This window comes from Triticum urartu, chromosome 7 (genome assembly GCF_003073215.2).
Source record: "Triticum urartu cultivar G1812 chromosome 7, Tu2.1, whole genome shotgun sequence".
NCBI classification, from domain to species: Eukaryota; Viridiplantae; Streptophyta; class Magnoliopsida; order Poales; family Poaceae; genus Triticum; species Triticum urartu.
Window position 1 is genome coordinate 670,890,030 of NC_053028.1, and position 11,206 is coordinate 670,901,235.

General features: G+C 44.5%; 1 protein-coding gene across 1 annotated transcript; it reads right to left on the reverse strand.

Moving 5' to 3' along the window:
• Positions 1-2,485: 2,485 nt before the first annotated feature.
• Positions 2,486-3,358, reverse strand: LOC125519355 (fasciclin-like arabinogalactan protein 14). The gene has a single exon (XM_048684192.1). The coding sequence runs from the start codon at positions 3,356-3,358 to the stop codon at positions 2,486-2,488; it is 873 nt and encodes a 290-aa protein (XP_048540149.1).
• Positions 3,359-11,206: the final 7,848 nt, after the last annotated feature.

The following is an 11,206-nucleotide window of genomic DNA, read 5'->3' on the forward strand; positions in this document are numbered from 1 at the left end:
GTTCCTGAGCATGGACTCAAGTCACATACCCAGCATGAAGGGATATTTCTGCTCCATTTATGTCTTTTTCTACTAGATGTTCATGTTGAGTGCCAAATTCCACAAGAGCTCTGTGTGCTGTACACTTGCACCGTTCATAGGTTGATGCATGCTCTTTACTGCTAAAGAACAACCTCGCAGTTTGTCTCTGTTTGTGCTTGGTGACTGTATTACAGTCCAGAGGTCGAGTTCATGTTAACTCTAGCGGCATATCACCGTATCCTGAATGAATGATGATCAACTTGCATGTTTTAAGGGTTGATTGACGATTGCTGGTAGGTACTGATGTGGCTGTTGTATATGTTTTGATGTTCGAAATATGATGGTTGTATTTGCGCAATTTTAACTATTTATGTCGTGGAATTGCTGACCATGGACTCAGACATATGTGTTGCATGATCGAAGACATATGCAGTGATTAACGCATGAACTTGGCTTGCGGGTTTAGTAAAGTCCAAACGGAGCTAGATTTGAACTGCATTGAACTAGCAAGCCAAGTTTGTGGATCAGACCATTGATTCTAAAGTGTAAGTTCAGGCATCGTTCGGTTTCTATGCTATCCTAGCTCTATGCATGAGCTTTCCGAGATAAAGAAAAACAAGCAATGAATCATGAATCGTGGATGGAAGAGACCGCCAGAGGATTATGCCATGTTGAATGTTGACACAACCTTCTCTATTGATGATGAATAAGGAGCCATGGATGCCGTCGGGTGGCAACTTGACGGCCAACGCTAAAGGGGCATGCCTTGCTTGGTCAGAAGATGATGGAAGCCGAAGATCTCCTTCCCCTTTTGTTGAGCGTTCCTGATCTTTGATGTCGAAATCCCTAATGTTCTGGTTGTGGGTATGTTGTGGTGTCTTTGTGTTGTTGTGTTTGTGCGGTTGTGTGCTCTGCCTGAGCATTGCAATGTGTTCTTCTTCACCATCATTGTAGTGCAACGCTCGTTGCTTTCGTCCAAAAAATTATGCAATGTCGTTTTGTGGACATGGCCCTCTACAGTTGAGGCCCAGGTCTTGCAGCTTCCTTTCATGCAAGGGTTTTGCTAATGTCAATTTTGATCAATCTGATTATATCGGGGTGCCGTGGTGGCAACCATGAAAGATGAAGGCAGTTCCATAGGCGCCGCGCCGGCTAATAGAAATGCTTCTTTTTATGCAGGGATTTTGCTAATGTCAATTTTGACCATTGTCCTGAGAAAGCCAACAAGATCGCGCATATCCTAACTGGTAATTTTGCCGGGACGCGTACCAATCCATTTTCCAATTATGTTCTTTTGGTTAATCGGATTGCAACTCTGAACTCTCAAAAAACGGCCAATGTTAATTTGGTTGGGTTTGACCCGAGATGGCGTTGGCGGGTACGGCGTGAAAGCTGGAGGTGGGCATTGAATGGTTTCGAGAACTAGAGGCTGTAAATCGAAACATTTTGAAGTGTAAGGTTGAAAAATTGGATCATTCCCTAGATTTTACACAGGCCAAACCCCACAAGACAGGGCGCATTTTGAGGCTCGTCCAACCAACTAAAAGTAGCCTTATTACAATAACTGAAAATTGCTAGCACATGACGATTACAAGAACGAAAACAATGCTTGAAAATGGCATTCCAATCAAAGTACCTAAGCCCACACATTCTGCAAAAATTATTGTTGCCGCATCCCACCATCTAGCTTGCCCAGTGCACAAAATTATGGATGGTAAGGAATCCGACTACGCCTCGAGCCAATTAAACCCAAGAGAGTTAGCAAGGGCAAGTCCATCTCTCATGGCCATCGCTTCTGTAGTGATCACGTCAGCTGCATAAAACTTACCCCTGTCATCTCTTATTACAGCAGCAGTCACACCCACCCCTTCATCAGGAAAGAACGCAACTTCAACACTTCGGTAAATCAAGTTGAAAAATGCAGTGACTAACACGAACTTGGCTTGCGGATTTTGTAAGTCCAAACCGAACCATATTTGGATTGCTAGTGTCAATTTTGGCCATTATCCTAGGATAGGCAACAAGATGTCGCATATCCTAGCTTGTAATTTTGCCGGTACGGGTGCCAATCCCTTTTCCAATTCTGTTCTTTTGGTCAAGTTATTAATGGATTGCAAATTTGAACTCTCAAAATTTGGCCAGTGTTACTTTGATTGGGTTTGACACGAGATGGGGTCGGCGGGTACAGCGTGAAAACTGGAGGGGGACATTGAATGGTGTTGAGAACTAGAGGCTGTAAATCGAGCCATTTTGAAGTCTAATAAGGATGAAAAGTTGGATAATCCCCTAGATTTTACACAGGCCAGAACCCACAGGGCAGGCATTTTGAATCATAACAAATCTCACAAAATTTTGTAGGAAATAATTAAAATCTAAGAAAAAAAATCCGAGTTCCGAATGAGTGCAAGCTAATGAAGACCAAAATTTATCGAGGCTTTCCGACCGATCTCATCTAATCTGCGACCTACAAGTGCGCCAGCAGGCACGCCATCCCCAGCGCCACGCCGGCGGCGGACCACCAGCCCATCATGGCCTGCAGCGCGTGGCCCTGCGACGGCGCCGGCGCGGACGCCGGGGTCTCCTCCATGGGCTCCTCAATGGGCATGGTCACGGGCGGGCACGGGAGCGACGACGGGGACGGCGACGCCGACGGGGACCTCACCGGCGCGGGGCTGGGCGCGACGGCCGACACGGAGCTCATCATCTTGGGCGGCGGCGGGGCGCGCGGCTTGGTGATGACCCCGGGCGGCACGACGAAGTTGCTGATCTGGAGGACGGAGATGTTGTAGGGCCTGGCGGTGACGGCCTTCTTGAAGGTGGCGTTGACGATCGCGCCGGGGGCCGCCGAGGCGAAGACGGCGCCGCCGTCGGGCGCGGGGGTGATGGTGAGGAAGCCGGACTTGTCGCCGTTGGCGGGGCCGAAGGTCTGGTAGAGCGTGGTGGCGACGATGGGCTTGGCGCCGCGGCCGCGGGGCAGGGCGGCGAGCTTGGCGGCGTCGTAGTAGTCGAGGACGACGTGGACGGAGAGGAGCTCGAGGAGGGCGGCGCGGGGCAGGCGCGCGCTGCGGCGGAGAAGCCAGTCGACGTCGGCGTTGACGGGGGCGAGCACGGTGACGGAGTTGCGGCTGTTGATGTCCTTGGCCACGCGCGTCTTGCTGATGAGGTAGTTGAAGAGGGTGAACTCCGGGAACTTGGCCAGGATCTCCGAGACGTTGAAGCCGCCCCCGCCCCCGCCGCCCGGGGGCGCGTCGGCGGCGACGTTGTTGGCGCCGGCGTTGCCGGCCGCCGGGAGGAGGAGGACGAGGAGCACCAGCAAGGAGAGCTTCGGGGGCGCCATGCGTGCGTGCGGCTAGTGGATGTGGACGTCGATGGCGATGGCGAGCTTGATCTCTGAGTGAGTGTAGGGGTGTGGAGTGTCAGTGTATATATAGGAGAGTGGGGGAGGAGACGGTCATGGCGGGAGGAGAGTGATCGGTGGATCGATCGAGGAAGAAAGGGTTTGGCAGTTGGGGGAGATCTGATCGGCCGGGCTTCGATCTGACCACTTCTCGTGGCGCGCGCGGCCGTGCATGCATGCATGCACGCCGCGTTCGTATCGCGCGCGTTGAATCTAGGGGCGGGCTGGGGTCGACCGTCCGATGCGGATCCGATGGCCGGGCGTTGTCCGCTTCAGATCCTGCCTGCCTTCTTGTTCTTGGGCCTCGCTGCCCGTTGCCAGTGTCAACCTTGTACGTGGGCTATGCTATGCATCAGATAAGTGTTGTCACGTACTACTACCACTGTAAATTAATATAAGATCTTTTATATCACTATTTTTTTGCTGTTCTGATCCGAGCTCATATGAGCTTGGGTGAATAGTAAAATTAAAATAAATGTAAAAAAGTTAAAAAAATCTTTTTTATGCCAAACATTTACAAATGTTTTGATTGTTTGCGAAGTGTGATCACTGGAATGGATGATCTTCGTGGAAAACATGGCAAAAAAACAGGTACTCCAAAAAGCATCTTGGAGCATCGATTTTTTTTTGCCACGGTTTCCATGAATGTCACCCGATGATAAAATTTTGCAACCAATCGAAACGTTTAGCAATGTTTGGCACAAAAAAGTTAGGTCTTTTTTTTTATTTTACTGGCCACCCGAGCTCGGGATCAGAACAACACTTTTCGTGTATACATAAATATATACGGTCATACGGATAATGTTTGCTTTGATACATGAACCCTACCCCAGTAATTATGAAGTTTAATAGAGGGGGGAAAGAGGGAATTAAATAATTCTGGTTTAAATCTGTTATTTCTAAAATTAAAATCACACTATACATTATGTTGGGCCACATCATCTATTTGCTCAATTACAGGGTGCTCCCAAAGCACTTGAGACTCGCCTACCAGCAAATCTTCCGTAGTGGGGTATCATTGCAAGGATCTTGTGGTGTGGCTTTAGGGGGATTTAAATTGTCTCTTATATAAGTATAGAGATATGATACAACTATTGTAGAAATATATTGCAGTGTCATGCACATGTGGGGAAGGGGGACTAATGCCCCCCCCCCCCCCCTAGGGGAGCAGGCCAAGCCTCCGTAATTTTGAATTAACCATTCATCCATGGTTGAAGTAACTGCAGAGATGTTCACTCTTACCATTTTTCATGGCGCAAGCATGGACGATGCATTTCACCTTGAGCAGTGGCGAGTCTAGTAGCTAGGCTTAAACAGGCTCTAGCCTACCCTCCAAAAAATTGAATTATTTTACTACTACACTTCATGCCAGGACAACATCTCAATATGGCAACAGCTAGCCCAACTGCTAAGTGCCCTAGGCCATAGTGAACAACAGTTGTGCAACACATCTTTCACAGGACCGAGCCGCTGCACGCTCCGCGTCCTCACCTAGCCTTGGCATTTCTCAAAAAAAAACTAGCCTTGGTCGGCGGCAGACTAGCCGAGAAGGGAGCTGGCGGCGGCGGACTGCTGGAGCTCGGAGTCGTGCCCAGCCCAATAAATTACAGTAAATACTACATGTTTCCAATAGTATTCTGTGAAAATTCGAGCACATTTGGACAAATGGACTAGGAGTTTATGGCTATTTAGCTCTGCAGATTCAAAATTTGGTTCAGAGATTCCAGAAAAATTCCAGTCAATATTATGTTAGTATTCTCGGAGAATTAGAGAACATTTAGACAAATGGACTAGGAAATTATGGATATTTGGCTAAGCAGATTCAAAATTTGGTACACAAATTATTATTTTTCAAAAATTCTAGAAACATTTCAGTAATACTGCATGTTTCCAGTAGTAATCTAGGAATATCTCGGCTTATTTGGACAAAAGAATTACGAGATGGTTTTTTCTTCTACAAAATAATGTTTCGTTTTTTCCCGCCGCTAACTTTGAGCCCGCCCTCCATTTTCGTCCTGGATTCGCCACTGACCTTGAGATCTACATGGATGACCATTCAAAGTTGATCCGACGGTGGTGATTTGCTTGAGATCCTGCCTTCCTGGGCCTTGCTAACTAGCAAGGTGTTGTGTTGCCAAAAAGAATGTGGACCCAAGTTAAAAAAAATGCTCTACATGGGCCTTAGACGCTGGTAAGGGAAAATGTAAAGGTGCCACTACCAATAATTGTAGGCCCAAATAGAAAAATCCCAGACGAGTGGAAATGTGTTTTCCTCTCGAGAGATACTGGAGATTCAGCTTATGCGACCGTCGCCCGCCCACAGTTTCTTCCCCTAATCTACGTACAGTACTAGCTACTAACCTGTCAGTCAGATGGACAGGACGTATTCATCTCCAACGTACGTACGTACCCACCCGGCCGGTCAACGGCCGGCACGCCTGCATGGGCCTGAATTAGTAATATCCACATGCAGCCAATCATGCAGAGACCACCGCACCATCGGTACATGACAAATCTATGCACCCAGGCCAGCTCTCCGAAACCATTGTTATTCCAAAGAAGCTAATCGTGCACACTCACACCACATACTCATACATATATAGTTAATGAATTCGATCCAAAGTGGAACTGGTGTGGTAGTACATAATTCTTTTTTTGTTTGCTTGGAGCTGCTCACCACATACGGCATGTGGTGTAGTAGTATAGATATGACAAAATAGCACCATGTCCAAGCCAGGGGCCAAGGCGACATATGCATATGCATGCATGCACGTCGCGTCCAGACGTGTACATGTCCTTAAAACCTCGCACGTGTACGCTGCGACGTATATAAATGCATGCCTCATCCTCTCATGTCGACCAGGTCCAAAACCAAGCAGAGCAGGGCCTGGGCTGGGCGGCACGCACGCACGCACGGGCTTAACCAGCTGCCTGGCGATGGCTGGCTATCCATTCTGTCTACATTTCTCGCTTAAAAAACGTTTTGTTTGTCTAGTAACGTACCGATGGCGAACAGTCCAGACCATGCGGGAGTACATCTTCTTGAGGATGGAGGTACATTATTAGATAACATAGTTTATGCGTTGATAAGGGAGAAGCCCTGGCGCTGATGGTTTGATTAAGCCGAGATCGCCGGACGTGCCGCGGCGTGCTCCACCGGCTGCTCGATCGGTTCCTCATCGGCGGCGCGACACATGCGCCAATGCATCGCTGCTACGTGATCGGCGACAGCGCCTCATGTCCGGAAACAGGAGGAAAATCGATCGGAGAAAGATTGTCCCACGGTCTTTTAATTAGATAGAAGAGATTATGTCACGGGTTATCACACACGTACGTACGTCCGGTGCATCACAGTTCACCAACTATGCTCCAGCCCTGAGTAAGTGCGTTTCATCCAGAGACCAGATTATTTTAAACAATGAACGACTATGATGTTAGGTAACCAAGGGCTTCTTTGGATCGCAGGAATCAAATGCCATGTACCATGAGTTCCTACGGGATATCGAAACACGGAAATTTCATAAGGTGTGTCTTGGACGGTGCGCATGAGATGGACACACGAATTTTAGAGGAATGACAAGAGAGGGTAGAGAGATAGAGTACAGGTGCATTGGACTTCACAAAGGAAAAATAAAATGAGGTTTGACCTCAGGTTTATGTAGATTCCTATGGAAAGAAGGGTATAGAGATGGGTTCCATAGGAATTTAATGACCCATTCCTATGACACACAGGGTTTTCATAGAAATATTCCTATGGACGAAACATTCAAAATTTGCTACTCCCTTAAATCCATAGAGGGCCTGGCCCTTCACCCGTCATCGGAAAATTATAACTTTGGACCATGAAGTTGCCCCTATTAAATCTCGAACTTTGTGAGAACCAACCTGTGATTGAATGGTGGTGGTTGTGTCTCTCTCTCATTAAGATGGGATATTTTTTCACTAAGAGGCATAAAAAAATCAGTGATGACTTCCTCAATTTGAAGATCCGCGACTCTGGTCTTTAGTAGGCGTTGTGTGAGTGTGTGCATATGGCGGTGTGGCATATGTTTGCGACTCCGGTCTTTAGTAGGCGTCGTTTGAGTGTGTGCATATGGCGGTGTGGCATATGTTTGCATCTGAATTGTACTTGATGTTTAAAAATACCTACATTTCTAAAACCTTCAAAAATTAAGGCTTGATTCTTTAGTAAATGTTTACTAAACCCTAGAGAGGTTTTCTCTAAGATGCATGTAATGCAACAGAAAACACAAGAATACAACTGAAACACAAACATTAGTGGAAACATGCAAAAACAAAATAGATGTTCAATGCAATTGAAACGTGCAAAATGCAGTAGAGAAAACCATTACACTAGTAAATAAGCAGAAGCCTAACTTTAAGCATAGCATTGTAATTGTTCTAAATAATGGTTTTGCATGGATACGAAGATACTCATAGATGTATATGTGATGAACCATAGGAGTGTATAATGTGCACAGTTCCATAAAAGAAAAAATGACTATCTATGTGGTGTGCATAAATATCAAGAGATAAATAATATCTCTATCACCTTTGATGTAAAAAAACTTATCATATTTGGCTGAATTTTTCATATTCCTGGACAATATTTCAAGTTCATACATATTTTTAAATTTATCCAAGACTTCAAAGGTGTGAGATGAGCCTAGATGACCATGGTTAAGGAGGGAAGTTTCATGTTATAAGGTTTCTCAGTAATTTTGAAAGAACTCGTGAGTGTGAAGAATGCTAAAAAGATCCCAAATAAAAAAAATCCATCAAGCAATATGATAATATATTTTCCATTAAAAAAACAAAAGGTAAATAAATTTCCTTTATAACTTTTGCACATGGCATATATAGTCATATATTTGATGGATTTTTACGGGTTATCACTTAATAGCACTCCTTAGGTCCATGCGTGGATTTTTGAAGGTTAGTTTAGTTGAAGGGTCCAATATACATAACTTAAAAATTAAAAAGGTATAATGCATAATTCAAGGTTCAAATTATTGCAGCATGCATGGCTTGAGAGTTCCCTTGTCGTGTTCCTAGAAGAAATTTAATTGATGAATTACAATTTCCAAGAGTTGGGTTGTTGGTGTAGTTTTGACAACATTATTGACCTTCATCCTCATGATTCTGCTCCTATTTGTCTTGTTTAACACTACCGCGTTTGAGAGTCACCTAGTTAGCCACCCATAAAACATATATATCAACTTGGCAAACCTGGCAATTCGTGAGTCCAACCTGCTCATTTCAATGTTCAAGTGAAAACAAGCATAAAGAAATGATTTAGATATACGTAATGCATCGAGTGAAACTGGTAATAATTGCTTTAATGCAAAATCACGCAAATCCTTCTCTAATCTAAAATTGACTCCTAATGCAGCATCCATGATCGTTAGATCTTGGCAGTTGGGGCTTATTAACAGCCATGTCCTTTGTTTAAAAGACACACCCTTGATGAAAGGATGTCTCTTTGTGGAAAGACAAGCCCCTTGGTGAAAAGATGTATCTTCATGGGAAGACATATTTTAAAACATTTGAAAAGAGCACAATAACTGCTAGATTAACACGTTATAAAACCCAGCTTGTGACTTCCCAAATGATGCGACTATTGAATTTGCCTTAACCTTGTACAAAAAACCAAACACGCCAAAAATTGAGCATTTCAGTTTGTTTATGCACTTTAATAATATTTGCACTTTGCTAGTAGTTATACTTACTAAAAGAAATGCAACTTTTGTACTATATGGTGTCTTAAAGCTAAACTCACTAAAACATCTAATAATACCGACAGCAAAGCGCGGGCTTTACACTAGTGATATATGTGGTAAGTGATCCATACTATTCAGAAAGTAGCAGTAACTAAGCAAGTACTAGGCCGTAAACAAGATCACGGTAATTAATCTACACATGAGAAGCGCCATGGAGAAGGAGTGAATGTTTAGTAAACCTTAGAGTGGTTTTCTCTAAGATGCATGTAATGCAATAGAAAATGCATATTACAACTAAAACACACACTTTAGTTGAAACATGCAAAGGAAAACAATATAGACGTTGACTGTAGTTGAAATGATGGAATTGATAAGATGTTTTTTTAACTTATCTTTTTAGTTTTTTTAAAACTTATCTAAGACTTCAAAGATGTAAGATGGGCCTGGATGATCGGGTTAAGGAGGGAAGTTTCATGTTCTGAAGTTCTCAGTAATTTTGAAAGGATTCATGATTGTGGAGAATATGCTATAAAGTACCCAAATAAAAAAACGGCCGATCAAACAATATGATCATATACTTTCCATAAAAAGACCAAAGGTAAATGAATTTCCTCTATCACTCTTGCACATGGCATATGTAGTCATATATTTGATGAATTTTTGCGGGTTATCACTTAATAGCATTCCATACACTCATGCATGGATTTTTTGAAGGTTGTTTTGTTGAAGGGTCAAAAATACATAATTAAATTTTTAAAAGGGTATAATACATAATTTTGGGTTCACATTGTTGCACCATGCATTGCTTGAGAGTCCCCTTGTCGTGTTCGTAGAAGAAATTTAGTTGACGGATTCCAGTTTCCAAGAGTTGGGCCCGCCAATCAACCACCCATAAAACATCTCAACTTGGCAAACCTGGCAATTTGCGAGTCCAACCTGCTTGTGCCATTTTCAGGAGAGAATAAAGCAACGAAAGGATTTAGATATATGTAATCTACCAAGTGAAAGTGGTAATAATTGCTCTAAGGTAAATTCATGCAACTTCTTATATTCTAAAATAGAGTCCTAATGCATCATATATGTAAAGCCACATCACACTGAAAAGAACCATCGCTGGATATATCGAGGATCAAATAAATTCGTTATATCTTGGCAGTTGGGGCCTTTTAACAGACTGGATATTTGCCCGTGCGTTAAAACGGGTGTAAATATTCTATAGTATGTTAGCCCATGATTACCTTGTATATTAGTGTGATTGTCTAAATATTTGTTTAAAGTTATGCCCGTGAATCATCGACCTAAATGAATTATAGGATTTTATTTGGTAAGCCAATAAAATACGAGAGTGGAGGGGAAATGTTATACGAAGGATGAGGTGAACGACAGAACCTTACGGTCTTTTCAAGTAGGATAGGAGATATCACACTCCATCAGTCTTGTACACTAGCAGTAACCAAGCAATGAGACCATTTATCACATCAAAGTAAATTAATCCACGCGTGAGAAGCGCCATGGAGGAGGAGTGAAACACTACTCATCAGAGTGGAGAAAAGCAACGGCACCACCACCCACGCCCTCCTCCAGCTATGCTCCACGGGTTTGGCGTAGAGAGCAAACAAAAAGGGAGAGGGGGAAAAGAAAAGGCGCGTGCATGGCTAGCTAGCGCGCGCGGCTATGGCGGGGGGCTGCATGCGGGGGAACAGCGGCCGCCATTCCGGTCAAGGAGACCGCCCATACCACCCCGTGGAACGCCTCCACGTTGTCGACCACCATTACCACCCCCCGGCCCCTTTGGATTCTCGCAAAGCGAGAGGCTACCATGCATTAAACTACTCCCCAAATCACTCCCTCTCTCTAATTAATCTCGCCCTCCTTGGCCCGTGTGCAGGCTCTCTACTCTGCTTGGACAGGTGGTTTCCTTGGACGCATTCACATCCTCTCTAGAGAGAGGGGGTGTGTGAACAGTGCACAGTTCAAACAAGCAAGCTCAGGGGACCGGCCGGAGCTTGCACTCTCTATTTATACCGGACTTTGACTATTCCCTGCAGAGAGTCAGTCCCATTCCCCT